We start from the raw sequence: 15,533 nt of genomic DNA, 5'->3' as shown, positions 1-15,533 counted from the left end.
AATGATAACATATAACAATAATACTAAATGTTAAGGTTATTAGTCACACCTGTGCTCTTCCTTCTATGACATGTCACGCTGTGTCCTGTGTAAAAGGTGATGATCGACCCGACACATTGTGTAGCATGTTTAACTGATGGAAATGCAACTAATCAGCATTTTAGTTCATGCTACATTATTTTGGCATTCAAAAGAAGAGGAATTTTTAGTGAAGTGTCTACTGCTTTACACTCTTTGGTCAGTCAGATGCACACACCTACACACACATATGGTTGTGAACACACACTTTCCTACACACATCATGCACACTCTCTTAACCTCATGCTCTGTTCTTTCCACTGAGTGTGTATTCACACTCACACACACACACACACCTATACACAGATTCCCTCTCACTTAAAATTGCTCAGCGATTGATAGCTGCTGCTGACACCAGCCTTATGGAGCTCTCCGTGTGTGTGTGTGTGAAAGTGATAAAGGTGTGGGGGGGGTGGCGAGGTGGAGAGGTCCGGAGTGAATTGTGCAATTCAGAGAGCAGTGGTGACGAGGCTTTGAAGAATAATACTCTGTGGGCTGGGTCAAAGGTCAGGGAGGTTTCAGGACGGGAACTGACTGTCAGCAGCTTTAGTGGCCTGCGCTGAGATGCCATGATCAACTATGAATATCATTACAAAATAGTGGTTTCTTAATCTCATTGGAAAACGTGTTTTTTCCACTAGACCTCCGTGCTGTGGAAACCATGGTTCTCTTTAAAGTCGGTTGTCTGGCACATAGTATTTGGATTAAACTTTTTCTCTGTATTGATTGAGGCGATATTGATATCTGAGCGTTGACATGAACTTCCTCAGGAGATGAAGTCACACGGTTATGGAAATGTAGATGCTTGCAGTGTTTTAGCACTTAAGGAAGGACTGATCTATGTTACCTCAAAAGTCGAGAGTGAAAGTTGTTGATGAAACTGTCTCACTACAAAGTCCATTTAGTAGCAGTTCCAGAGCATTTGAGCAAGTAACACTATCATTAGTTCTTATGGAGACACCAGTTTTCAAATTCTTATTTTTCTGAACACTAAGGTCTTGAAAAAAAACAAACAATAGTGTGATATGATCATAAGCTGCAGAAAAGCTGCTAACTTGACATTTTGGTGAAATAGTTTTGTCACCATTTTTGTAAGTATCCTTTAAATTGGTTTCAAAGAATTGTGACCAAATACAGTATATACAAAGTGGGACATTTTGCAGTTGAATAATACACTTGTCAGTGCTCTCCGGTTGACCAACTAGGTACTGATAAAAAAATCTTTGCCATGTCTTTGCCGCAGTATTCATTAGCTAAAATCGGCTTACAATATCCGCCATGCCGATGTGTCCATTGGCCGCTAATGTTGAATGATGAACTGACATTTTTAATAAAAGCATAAATTACGTTTGATGAATGTACTTGAACTTTTCACCTTGTCGCTACACATCACACATACCTCTGAAATTATGCTCCATGCTCACAAAACAGTAATAAGTCCACAACTTTGCGATTGAAGATGCAAATCATCTAAATTCTTAAAGCATATGGCTTTACTTTGGCATCTTGAGATTAGGATTTACCAAAAGCGTCACAGATTGGCACCTGAAGAGACCAAAACTATTTCAAAGAGCCAGTAGTGGCAAACTAAATAACATGTTTTTATGGGCTAAGGCGTGTAGGTCTATTAGTAAACCACTTGCTATGTTGAGGTTAGAGTTTGAGAGTGCCAGATTCCATTGGGTTGTTTTCTTTGGTGAGTGAGTGTTTGTACGTGTTTGTCTGACTGTACGTCTCTGTTTGTGTGATTGACTATAAGTAGGTAATTGGTACATGTATGTGAACCCACAAATATGCGTACATCCTGTTGTCTTTGTGTGACTTGTAGGATTTTTTTCGAATTCTCCAGGTCTGATTGTGCAAGATTTTAGTTTCTGGAGCCATTAGTTGTGTTTTCAGCCTCAGTAAGAGACCCTGTTCCAAGTACTTACCAAATATAGAGACAAAATATGCACTCGACTCAACTTTAATCAGTTCATGCTTGAAATGCCGTGTGTTGGCAAGAAAGTCGTCCCCCAGAGACCCGATACGGATCACCCAATTCATTTTCAGAGAACACGAAAGCATACAAAAATAATGTTTCAATGCAGAGGATCCAAACTCTAAACGCAGGTGTTTCCCAGCAACAGCATATTTGTATTAGTGTTTTAGTTTTCTCTGAGAACAAATATGTGCAAAATCATCGTGTTGCTTATGCAGAAATCCATGGCAACTCAGGCCGAGACTATACGACCTCCAAGCAATGGTGGCCGAATTGTGTGCTCCTCTTGGAATGACCTCCCAGCTCATGCTTCCTCTTTATGTCACGAAGTCAGATATAATTTATCCTTCCAAAGAGGGCCGAGTCCAGGACAAACAGGAGAATCAATAAATTGAAACCTCTCCATTAATCTGTACTACAAACACTGACGTCTCTCCTATTCCCTGCTCTATTAGAGGAAATCCCCACCTACAGCTGGTGCCAAGACAAATAAACCCCACAGAGGAGAGGACAGAAAGATTGGAACATGAGAAGAAATGCAACTACAGCAACAACAGTCAACATAACAAAGGAAAATGCTGCGTCTGTCTTCATAGTGTGGTCTGAGCTAAGTCTGGACATTATGGGATACATTTTCATGGATGCTTCATGCCAGCGACAGTCCCCACATCATTCCCTGCGTATAAGCACTGTCAACACGCCAGTCTGGAGTCAAGAAAAGCATCGCACTCCACCACACGGTTGCCTTTGTTTATTGCAAAATCAAAGCTTGGTCTTAAAATGATGCTGTGGCTGTGCTTGGGTAGTGAGGTAACGACCTCATGAATGTTACAAATATTACATAACTGGTCAGATTTCTTCCACTCTTAAACATAATTTTGTTGAAAATGGACTTGTACGTCACAAGAAGACAATTTTGAGCAAAGCCACACCAGTTTAGTCGGAGAGGATTTTCCAGCTGTCAGATGTTAATACTAAGTATCAGGTTTTGGTTTATTGCTGCTGACCAGTCATACAAGAATTAGTTAGTCAGATGAGAGGCAGAGAGAGCCTCAATAGGCTAAAATTCAACGAGGAAAGTTTAGAATACTTTCATATTCAGCACCTTCTCCTGGTTAAATCTGAAAGCAACGTTATTTTTCACTCTGGCTTTCTGGTCGCTCAAAGGCATCCCAGAAAACATCCAAAAATGACTAACTGATGAAGAAGTAGGTACACCAAAACATAAATCACAGCACTAAATCACAGAATAACTCCTAGACATTACAGATTAATGATGCATAAGAATGAAATAAGAAATGTGGGTGGATGTTTTCTTAAAAAGCACAGCCAAAAAGCTGCATGTGATGGAATTGGCTGTATCAGCCTGGTCCTGCAGCAATAGCAGCTAGTAATGTAAGTGTATCAAACCTGATACATGTGCAACATATTAAGCACGCTGGTTTTCATCCGATTTAAAAACATGAAGTCATCACAAAACATATGATGATGAAATTAGCCAGTAACCACATGTGTGTAATATGTGACGTGCTGTGCAAACCATGTGGCTGTACATCAACTGGGAGAAAATTCAAAATGTCAGTGCCCACAAAATAAAACAGATGAGGCCGATGTGCAATAGTGAGACCATAAAAAAAGACAAGCAGATGTACTTTGCTGATACTGTATATACCTTCCACATTTGCTATATACCATACACATTCATACAGAGAGAAGCAAAACCATTGAACTATTAAAAATGGCAAACACATGCTGTGAATATAGAAAACTAAATATAATAAATATAAATAACCCAAGATACATGACGTGAGGCAGATTGCCAAGCCAGTCTGACCTCACCATCGTCCAACTGGCACTCAGACTGTAACTGCTCTTGTTATTCTTCCTCCCACTCGATCAAACCAGCTTTCCCCGTCCAATTACCCAGAATGCCGTGTCCGATTGGACCACGGTCAGTGCCCAAGATGCTTCTCTCAGTTCTTCGTTCCGCTAGCGCAACACAGAGACCAGCGGGGGGATAATTGAATGAGTTTCTCATTTGCCAGCCAAGATAGCCTTTCCCCTTGGCATCACATAGTGGAATTAGCTTCTCCCTTTCTCTCCCTGCCTCTCCTCCTCTCGTCGCTCCTGGTTGAGTTGTTGAGTTTGATGAATGGTGTTGTGACAGAAACCGTCAAGCTAGCACACACAGCCGTGCAAGCCTGCCGTGTCTGGCAATTAACTGAAATGTCCACACTCTCTTCTCCAGCAGTTTGGATGCCACTGCGCTTCTCAGTGAAACGGGGCTCAGTTTGGGCCTGCTTACAAATCCACACGCAGGCTTTGGTAAAGACTTTTAAATCATTAGGTAGTGGTAAGTAAGTCAGTGGCTGCCAAATTAGGAGCATTTTCCTGTAATGACTCTCCTGTTCTAGGAATAGTTTTCCATCCCTAACATTTACCAGACAGGTTAACAATTATTTATGTAGTCTCAATGTAACTTCAAAAACATCTTTTGTGGTTTTGGGAACCTCCTGTTTGAGCACAATGATTGATGAGTGATCCCCTCTTAAAATTTTGCACTGTTTTTTGTGACTGTGCCTACTAAAGTACAGTACCTACACATCAACATTCATCTGGGATGGGACATGATGTTGGGTGACTTGATATACCGATCGAATTGTAAAAGATGTCAAATACTCGTACATTGATGTGTGATATATTTGGAATATGTGACCAAATTAAAAAGGTCAGAAATGTATTAGTGTTTCCATATAATCGTCTTAATTATCCCTGCATAGCTTCAAAACTATCAAAGTGATGTGATCCTAAGACGTTTAGTACTTGAAAATGAGAGATCATAGGCCAGGAAAGGTTCTGGTTTCAATGTTTGAGTTTCTTTTCATTACGAAACATGACAACATAGATTTTACTACTTGGAAGCCACACTTGCAAGTGTCTGTTACAGTGTCAGTTCCAGTATGTCGCCAGCTCAGCTCTGCAGTGTGAACAAGCATTCACAGTGCAGTGTTGATAATGGACAGGAGTTATGCACAGACACTGTGTGCTGTCTGGTTTATTACTTCTAGTGTCGCTCTGCAGAGTGTCATCCTGACAGGGTGCTTTGGTTGTGAGGCCTTCGCTTTATTTGCCACATATGACTGAAGCAGCTGGGCAGCCGTGCGCTGGGTTCAGATGTTTTTACTGCCAAAGTGACTTACAATGGAAACTTTGAATATGAGATTAGATGCATAGATGTTTCAGATAACTGTTGTCTAACAAGTTAGGACGCCGCCTTGTCATAGTGCAGTTGTGAGCATAAACTGTTGCCGTTTTAACATAAAGAACTACAGCGTTGATTTTTCAATATTACCTCATTAAGTTTTTGGCAACAAATCATAAATCATGACTGGTAATTGCACCAGCCTGAGAGGTAACCCACCAAAATAAAGATGACATGACATTTATGAGATGGATTGTTTTCTGTATCTGAGGCAAGTTTCAAGTCTCTACAAGTTGATTAACATACCAAGCTGTCATGAACAGCAACTGACAGGCTGAGAGGAACATCTTAATTGAAGAACCTTTCTATAAGAAATGCTTAGTTTGCAATATATTGTACACAATAGGCTAAAACATGCCTGTATGTCCCTGGGTGGCCCTTGTGGAAACCAATCTCCTCACACTTACTGTGTTACTCTCGTGGCTGCCCGCCGAGCAACACAAGAGCATGGAAAGTGAAATAAAGGTAGTGAAACAGACAATATGTGGCATAAAACCTTCTACAATACAGCATGTGAGAAGTGTGGATCAAATTGAATCACAGCTTGAAGGCAAATCTTCAGAAGTGCAACCATTTCAATAAATTACAAACGCTTTACATGTGCTCTCAAGTCAAAACATTTCAGGGTTCATTAGCTTTTAAAGTGGGATCCAACCACATTTAAAAGTTAAGATGCTTTTGAACTAGTAGCCTTTTACTAGATAATGAAAAATGTGCTATTCCTGTGAGGCATGCGGCACACGAGGAATAAAAACAATTGTGGCAACTGACTTATCCGACCAGGACACAAATGATCTTTGCAAGTGACCTAATTTATCACAAATATTCAAAGTATGTGCCCCTGAGACATTGCTCAATAATACCAAAGTTAAGTCTAGTGCCTGTAATCGTATGTACGTGTGTGCATGTTGGTCTGTTGGGCCCCTGCAGAGTTATTGTTGTTATTCTTACCACCCAGGCCAAGAGCAGATAGCCTGTCAAAACAAGCACTCTCACTTCCAAGCGATGGGGAGACAGCTTTCTGAACGGATGCAGTTGAGTTGCATTTTTTTTAAATCCACTTTGGAATGCCTGCAAATAATTTTTTGGAAAGAAAGTCGAACACCACAGTCATTGTCGTACATGGTTTTTCACTTCCTTACTGACATAAAAGGTGAAAACTGTCAGAACGGCATGCATCTTCAAGAACTGTTTAATGGTTTTGCTATTTTGTATTTTCCATGAGACTCCACATGCTCCTCCAAAAATACATGTACCCTGTTAAACATTTGATATTAGAGTTTATGAACCATGAAAAGCCATCTTTCTTGTTAGTCTCGTTAAAGTAACAACAATTTTCACACATTCTATCATATTGAAGACACACCCAGCTGTTCAACCACTGAATGATTTGTGCGGGTGAAAAAGCAATGATGCGTGTGGATGACAGCCCACAGTCCATAAATGCAATTGATCCATATCTATATATTAATTTACAGATAGTTTTTAGAGTCGGAGCTGTACTTTTACATGGCTGTGTACTTTTAAAGTGTATAAGTTATTCTTTTGTGGACATTATTGGCAGTTTCCAAGCAGCTCCAGGTGCATTACCAGCAGCCTCTGGACTGGAGAACAGCTGACCCTGATTTGCATGGAGCTTTGGAAAACCAAGATGGATTGCAATCAGACTTGAGGTCAGGCCAAGGGGGGGGCACATATTGTATGTGGCTAAGTGTAAACGAATGTGTATTAAAAAGCATCTGGACTTTGTCTGGACATGACACGCTTGAAATTACAAGTTTTAAAAAGGGGCCAAAATGTGTATTTGTATAGTGAACTAAACTAGAAATGAGTCAGTGCAAAAGGAAGAACAGTATACACTTGACTTTTTTTTACTGCTGGAGTCAAATTAGGTAAGCGCTATTAACCAGCTTTCGGGTTCAGGCTCTGATCAAAGTCACAGGAGGGGCTGACAGGAGGCCAGAGATGGTTGGGGGGGGTGGTTGTCCTCATTTAGCATTCAGAATAGCTGCCATACATATTTAAGCCTTTGATTAACAGCTGGGGTACCTTGGCACCATCGTCAGCCCCTCAGGTGTCGGAAAGGTTTCCTAGCCTCTTCTGCCAAATACAATGAGGTGCCTGCTTTTGAAGTTCTAATCATACAAGCATCTGTTTGGAGATGGAGAGTTGGTGAGAATAAGAATCCAATTTTTCATCAGTGGACTGCAGGTTTCATGTATATGGTTTATTTATATTGGTGGTGCAACAGTACATTGGAGAAGGAGTCTGAGAAGAGCCAGTTCAATTTTGAATGTGATTACAAGTTTGTTAATGAGATTTGAGAAGCTCTTAAAATTACAAATTTCTTTAAAAATTCTTTGTATTTAGGCCTTTGTTGGACTGAATCCAGTCTCTTCATTTCAGATTTTACTGTATAAAAAACACCAGTTTCACATATAGATCCATCTTCTCCTCCTGTCTCTCTCTTGCTTAAGTTCGAGGCGTTTTGGAGCAGCGGAGATAGATTCACCGCTCTTACCACTAATCCCTCCAGGGCTGTTGGTCCCTGTGCTATCACCACTGCTTTGACAGATATCAGCGACTCCAAACCAGATACACTTAAACTGTCCCATTGCTGCAGGCTTTACTATCTCTTCTTTGGACCTATTCCGGCATTGATGCGTCTGCCAAGTGCGTAATTGAAGAAATGCATCAGATTTACAGCTTAGAGAGGCCTCAAACTAGCATACAGCTGTTCAAGCTGTGTTTAGATGCATGTACAGAATGAGATGAGTAGCTCAAATGAGTTAAGTGGAGTTCATTTTTAGCAATGACCCGTTGTTTTATATAGCTTTTTTTGGTTTAATAAAGATTAACATTTTAAGATTTTATGCAGCATAATAAGTGCTTGTTGCCATTTTTTTTACAGCATGTTGGCTTAATATCAGACAGGTCTGTTAACCTTTGAAGCAGAAATTCCACTTTATTCTTAAATCTCCTTCTTTATCCCTCTGTTTTTACAGAATAATTGTTTATCCTTGTGCTGTAATGTTTAGAGAAACTATATTTTTAGTCAGTGAAAACTGCTGGAATTGTATTTCTTTGGGAGCCTGTTTTCCTCACTGCTTGTATGCATTTTTTACACACGTACACATAAGCAGTATATGTTTAGCTTTCCTGTGGTCACCATTATCAGCCTGTGTGATTGTTTGTATTTGTTAAATGCTATGTCTGCATCATTATATGCTGCTTTGTGTACTGTATGCCTTCAACAATAAGGTGCATGCAGAGGGTCACACTAAAGGGCAGCCCCTTCCCGCACACTAGCTCCTGCGGTTACCTTTATGTTAATACTCTGACCTAAAATATGTGGAGGCTATTCGGGAGGGTATTATTAGTGGGTATGCATGCGTATGCTCTGCTTGGTGGCTTCTCCACAGTTGCTAACACCAGCCACTGACTCACGGCTAACGCAGAAACCACTGCGGCCTAAAAGCACTTTGAGCAGACGCCTAATAAAAGACCTAAAAACATCCAGAAACACTCACACATCCAATATTAACATTTAAAGAGGAGGCAGTTAAGCCTACAGTACCAGCAAGTGCAAATTAGTTCACTGCTATTGTGTTCTGACATGAAAAGATCTCGATTGTTCGGACATAGACAGAAATATCACTGTGCTGACAGCGGGCAGCAGCCGAGGAGGACCATGGCAGGCTCCTCTCTCCTTAATGCGGCAGCCTGATGGGGAGCACTGACAGCTGGGAGCGGCCGTAGCGAACCTCCCCAGGCTGGGAACCGGAGCAGCAGGCAGCCCGGAGCTTTGAGGATCAGAGAAACCAGGCTCTCCCTCTCCTCTATTCTCTCTCCATCCTCCTTTTCCTCCCTCGCTTCACGGGCTCTGTAATTACACCGCTCCTGCCAGAGCTGCTTGAAGTTGAAGCCAATTAGGCAATAAAGACCAGAGCTTTCTCTCCTGCTCAGTTTCCCTCCTTCGGTGGTCACACCCTTGCGTGTCTCTTGTCTTTACCTCACGTGTAGCTTTTACGCCTTGTTTGGACACAAATCCTTTGTTCCTCTCCCATTCTATAATTCTTTATGATATACCCCTGACCTTTCTAGCTTTCAATAAGTAAGTGGATATCAGTCCTACTGACTTCATCTTGGCTCCTTCTGCCTCCTCAATTTCTTTTATTCTTTTGTTTTCTTTCCGCCTTGTTGCTCCAAATTCTTTTTCTTTTCATCCATTGTTCACTAGGTTTCATCCACACAACCTCTTAACCTAATTTAAAGCACCCTTACAACAGACCTAAACACTGTCAGCTTGGCCTCCACAGCAAAGCTCGCAGATGGTCCTATTGGGTTTTTCTCTTTACTCCAGAGAAAATAAAGATATGTTTCTCTGACTTTAATGTCCGGTCTAATTGTATGTGGTGGATTGTAAACGGTGGCTAAAGTTAGTTTGGGAACTGTAGCCGGTGTCTGGGGCGGACGCAGCAGCCCGGTCTGTGTTGCCCAGTGTTCTCTGGTGGTTTTAGACCACTTGCAAGCAGCTGCGTAGTCTGTAGGAGAAATAATTACAATTGTAGAGCTTTCTCCTTATTTTGTGTCCCTCCTCTCCATAGTGCCCTCGTTGCCTGTCTTGCTGATGTAGGGTTTTGAGGAACCCTAGAATTGAGGGCTGTTTTTAGTGGTTGTGTGTGACGTTTTTCGTTATTCAATTCGGTCGTGTCATTAAAGCTGGAGCTATGTTGGTAGTGTGTTTAGCAGGCAGAGTAATAGGATGTGTCTTTGCAAAACAGTTACAGCATGACTAAACTAAAAACAGTGTTACTCACAGGTTAGCTTGATGTTTTTGGTTCTTTGAAAGTGCTATGTCTAAGTACACTTTTCTTTTTTTACTCAGACCTGTGCTTTTTTTTTCTCTCCTATTTATTAATTGTTTCATGGACTCACTTCTGTTTAAGGGAATAGTTTAAATGCTTATTTTCTTCTTTGCAGAGAGTTAGATGAGAAGATTGATACCAATGTCGTATCTGTTGGAAATATTTAGCTTAGCTTAACACAAAGAATGGAAACAGGAGGAAACAGCTATCCTGGCTCTAATCGACAAGCGTCTTTAAATTTCATTTATCGGCACCTTATATTTCATGTGTTCAAGCTGAACAAAAACCAGTGTAAAAACGGCAATTTGTGTATTGACTATAGTCCAGCGCATAACTTGCTGTAAAACAACAAATTTTGTTGAGTTACATTGTGCAGCTAAATTGATTGTTGCTCTCAAAGTTTAACAGTCAGGCACTTTTTAATGCGTTTATATTTTCTTCTCCAACAGCAAATCCTACGCCACTCCCGTGGTAACGCCACCAAGGTCATTTTCCTGATCACAGACGGTTACTCTAACGGTGGAGACCCTCGGCCGGTGGCGGCAGCTCTGAGGGAACGTGGTGTTGAGATATTCACCTTGGGCATCTGGCAGGGTAACATCAGGGAGCTTCACGACATGGCCTCGCAGCCCAAGGACCAGCACTGCTACCTGGTGCACAACTTTGCAGAGTTTGAGGCCCTGGCTCGTCGTGCACTGCATGAAGGTACGAAGGACAGATTAGAATTACTTAAACTGAATTGTTGTGCTTTTGCTCTCTGATGGTAGAAGAAGAACCAAACTTTTCTTTTGACAGCCGTTACAGATCTTTCAAAGATGCCAGAGGTGATGCTACCCCAATTCAAAGAAACGGCTTTGATCTGACTTACGGCCTTAAAGATGTATTAGAGCACACCCCTTTCCCTCTTTACCCACTGTAGCTGCACAAGGGAGACGTACATAAAACCCTGTGTTTTGGTAAAGTCACCTCGCTACCCTGTGTCTCTTTGAAGTCTTAGTGCTCTCATCATCACCATTTGACCTGTGGTAATATTTTTTAAGTGAAGGTTTTGACCCTGTTAGAATTCAGTGTTTACTTAAAAGAAAGCAGATAATATTTCAGATGGGATCCGACAACATAAAATTCACTTGGTCTCCTCTGTTATGTATTGCCAACAGCCATTAGGCCTCACTTCCACATACATTGAACAGAGTAAGGCCCTTTTCCCACACTTGAGGGGGACTTCCCACAATTTGGTGAAAAAAGGGATTCAGTCATGGCTTTAAAACTTAAAATATCATCATAAATTATCACGGTTGAGTACCTCGCTGAGTGTGTAGAAAGCTATAAATCACGCTCATTCACTTGCAGACTGTATATGTGAATTCTCGCACATGGTGTCTGAAATCCCAGACAGTAGGTGCAGAAGTAGAGATCAGTGAGACAGCGCAAGGATAAGGCTGTGAGAATGAAAGCCAACACACACCGCACTATCAGCTCAGCCTCCGGTGCGTCTGTCTTGAAGTCTGCCAAACGCCAAAACAGCCTCAAAGCACCCACTCAGGTTTTCAAACACGGATCCACATGTTGTGCCGCTCTCGCTTCTATAGCAGAAATTACACCAGAGACATCTCACTTTTTCTTCTATGGCTCTTTCTGCCTTTCCCACTAAAAGGAAAATAAGGAGGAGCAGGTTGACTTCTAGAAATAAAATTCAAGTTTAGTTGTTGCCCAACAACAACTAAGTCAGATTGTGCCTCAGTCTTAACTCCTAGTTACAGTCGCAATCCATTTCTTTTGCACAGTGTCTCCGCTCTGATTTATGGGCTTTTGTTAGTGCTGCTGTGGAGCGGTTTTCACACAGGGAGAGGAGGATATGGCTGTTTTCATGTGTGGCTTGCGGGCACATTTTTATCTAAGCATATCTGTGATTAAGGTGTTTATTCACTTTGTTCTCTGATTTCTTGAGCAAAGGAAGCCAGAAGTTTGTGGAAAGCCAGTCTCAGTGACATACTGCACAGAGCCTGCCTATGTGCTGTAATGATACACAGTTTAGATTTACACAGTGAGATGGGGCCATATGATATAACACTCCAGCAACATTAGTATTAAGAACAAATTTTCAGCTTGCAAAGTTGCTCTTGATACGTAATAAGTGTTGATCAAGTGTTTATCCTTTAAGGCTGCTCTCCTTTATTAATCAATTCATTCATGCACCTTGCAATTAGTTGAAGATGTGCCAGAAACCCCCAATTTTAACAAATGAACACTTTAATAATTTGACAGCCAGGTGATGTTATCTGATCCGACTGCGACCTGTGCTTCTCCCTGTTTGTTTTCCACCCTCAGACCTCCCTACCGGCAGCTACATCCAGGAAGATCTGTCGCGCTGCTCCTCTCTGTGTGAAGCAGGCAGGGACTGCTGCGACCTGATGGCCAGCTGTAAGTGCGGCACACACACCGGCCAGTACGACTGCATCTGTGAGAAGGGATACTACGGCAAGGGTCTGCAGCACGAGTGCACAGGTAGGACAGAGGGACGAATGCCACATTTCACCAGCCTCACACCTTATCTCAGCTGCATTTATACCACCATGTCACCATTTATAAAGCTCTCTCAATTCATGTCTTACTGGCAGAGAGCAGTGATGTAATGGTTTGAAATTATCTGGAAGTCCTTGTGAGTTTGCGAGCATTTGATGAGAAGGTAGATGATATCTGTTAATTACTCAATACAATATTACGAGTTCTACTGTGCCAAACTGATGCAAAATACTGGTCTGGTTCACCCATAGACGTGTCATGTGGAACAAATATGAGATAAATCAGCGCAAAATGCTTGTAACCTGAGCAGCTAGTGTGTATGTGTATGTAAGATCTTACCTTACACATAAGATCTTACTGATAAGTATAATTCACATGTTTCTCTTTGGATGTACCAAAGTGATTTGCCACTCTAGAGAAAGGCATTTGGAGTTTCTCATAGTGTCTCATAGCGTCTCTTCCAAACCAGGGCTACTTGGCCTCAGGTCGCTTCTCAGTAATGGGTGAAAGTTAAATAAGCAGCCTGTCCACTTAACGCGGTGTAAGCTGTCCACAGGGCAGATCACTATCAACAAATCTGGTAATGTGCCGTAGAGGTTTAAGTCTGAGACAGTGATGTGTTTGAGTGTATTCAGGACCTCAGCGGGCTTCCCTCACTTCTTACACCCAGCACATCTCACTCTCCTTCTTTTAAATCACATCTCATGCATCCATTTTTTCCTTTTCTACATGCACAGGAGAAGCTGCTGTCATTTCAAAACGAACTGCCTCATTTCTCTGCCTCTTATTGCTTCTCCTCCCACTTCTGTTACATACATATCCATTTGAGCAACTAAAAAATCTGTGTCATCTGTTGCCAGAGTACTCTGGCTTTTACCCTTTTGTTCCTTACTACTGGTTATTTATAATCATGCGGCCTGGACTTATTATTTTATGGTTGCGCGCAAACGTCATTTTAGATAAGAGCATCAGGGAAAGATGACCCCCCCCCCCTCTCTCTTTTCTTTTTCTTAAACGCAAACATTTGCCTTTCCTATCACCTTTCTTGTAATCTCCTCAGAATTTCCACCTAATCTCCTTTAATGTCTGAAAAGATCTTTTTAGGTAACATAATTTAATCAACTCCTGATGTATTAAAAAAATAAGAGAACACAGTGCAGTAGAGCTCTAGAGTTTCGATTCAAAGACATTTCTTTCAATAGTTTTCACTCCATCTGTTGGTGGAGTAACTCCTTCAGTCAGAAATGATGTGAATTATGAGATGATGAGAGGAGATAAATCATTAATCATCCCCAGACAGAAATCTTTGCTTAGTGGAATTGGTGAGGCTCTTCTTTATGTGGGGGAACACTCCAATACAGCCTTTGATTCTTTTGAAAGGTCCCACCACAGAATTGATAGATGAACTTTGTTGCAGTACATTCATTTTGTTTTGTTGCTCTAAATGAGTCCACCACTGCAGACAGACGAGTTAAAACCTTCGCCAGCAGCCCGTGTAGTGACACATTAGTTTGTCTTTCAGTTGACCACTCTCTGCTCTGCTGAATCTCCAAGCTGCACAGTGTAATGTTGCAATGTGATGCAGGTGGTCTCCGTCATTTACATGTAAGGTTGAGGGTTGATACATTATTTTGACTGAATATGTAATCACCAAACTCACAGAGGAACATAGCAGTATGTGTGATTGTTGGAGAGCAGAACGACTAACAGATGCACTGGTGTGCGTGTGTGTGTGTGTGTGTTGTGTGTTTAAGTAACTGCTGTGTTAAATCTCTGTCATTCAGACAGCTTACCCTTCGTGCAGGGGAGGCAGGTGGGAAGGAACAAGGGACTGTAGAGATCTGTACAACAATCTACTCTAATAATAGGAAACAATGGAGCGTAATCCTGGTTGTATTTGCCCTGTAGGTTTTCCTCTCTGTACCCACATGTTTTCAATTGAGAATGAGATAACAGGCAGAAGAGGAGGAGAAAAAGGCCGTTTGAGCGACAGACAAGTTTAAATAATTCAGACCAGAGTTTAAAAGTCGCTGAGAGAAACGAAAGCGACAGACGGAGTAGGATTTTCTAAGTGCGAGCCAAAGGAAAGGGCATCGGGGTCATCGTGCCAAAAAGCACGCCTCCCTAATTCTCATCAGATGTTGTCGAGACTGGAGCCCCACTCTGCTTATTAATCTGTTTTAATGGTTTAATTAATAGCAGAAAGCAGACTGCAGAGTTGGCTCTGCTGGCTCGAGGAAGGAAGGACACAGCGAGGCGCTGCAACCGCAACTGACGACTGCTTCCTTCGTCTGTCTCACTCACTCATATAACAACGCTTCATGGAAGAGAAGTTGACTATTCTGTTATGTACTCTTGATTGTCTATGAGTCGTCATCCTCATACTATAGAGCTCACATGTATTCACAGTGGGCTGTCCTAGGCTATATATGTCACTGAAGTTGCAGTTGCGGATGTGTTGGCAGGCTAGGGCACTATTAGCCTTGTTCATCTCAGTTCTGGTTATGTTAAGTGGTGTGAAATACCCTCATATATGTTTTAGAACACTACATTTATTGAAGGTTTTATTCTCTAATAACTTACAGGGCTCTTTTGAAGTAGTGGTGGCTCCAAAACCAATTAGATTTGTGGTGAGAGCAGTACGTAACCAAGAAACATACAAGTAAACTCGACAAACCCCTGCTGTTTTCAGAAAAATCCAGCGGCCCTCTTTAATATTCTGTTGCTTTAACCTCAATAGGCTTGGCTGAACCAAAGGTGTTTTGTGAATTATGGGTACATCGTCTGCGTCAGCAGTGCCAAGGCTCTTGAGTGGCGGACA

General features: G+C 41.7%; 1 protein-coding gene across 3 annotated transcripts in view; it reads left to right on the top strand.

Moving 5' to 3' along the window:
* The window catches only part of svep1 (sushi, von Willebrand factor type A, EGF and pentraxin domain containing 1), an 84,558-nt gene that overhangs the window by 12,115 nt on the left and 56,910 nt on the right, over window positions 1–15,533 (top strand). For all 3 annotated transcript variants that reach the window (XM_070854385.1, XM_070854386.1, XM_070854384.1), the window contains exons 2-3: window positions 10,639–10,894; window positions 12,518–12,694. In XM_070854385.1, coding sequence (XP_070710486.1) covers window positions 10,639–10,894; window positions 12,518–12,694 — 433 coding nt within the window. The remainder of the gene's footprint in view (window positions 1–10,638; window positions 10,895–12,517; window positions 12,695–15,533) is intronic.

The sequence above is a fragment of the Pempheris klunzingeri genome, chromosome 23, assembly GCF_042242105.1.
Source record: "Pempheris klunzingeri isolate RE-2024b chromosome 23, fPemKlu1.hap1, whole genome shotgun sequence".
NCBI lineage: Eukaryota > Metazoa > Chordata > Actinopteri > Acropomatiformes > Pempheridae > Pempheris > Pempheris klunzingeri.
The sequence above is the reverse complement of the archived record's forward strand: the minus strand, read 5'-3'. Positions and strand labels throughout refer to the sequence as shown.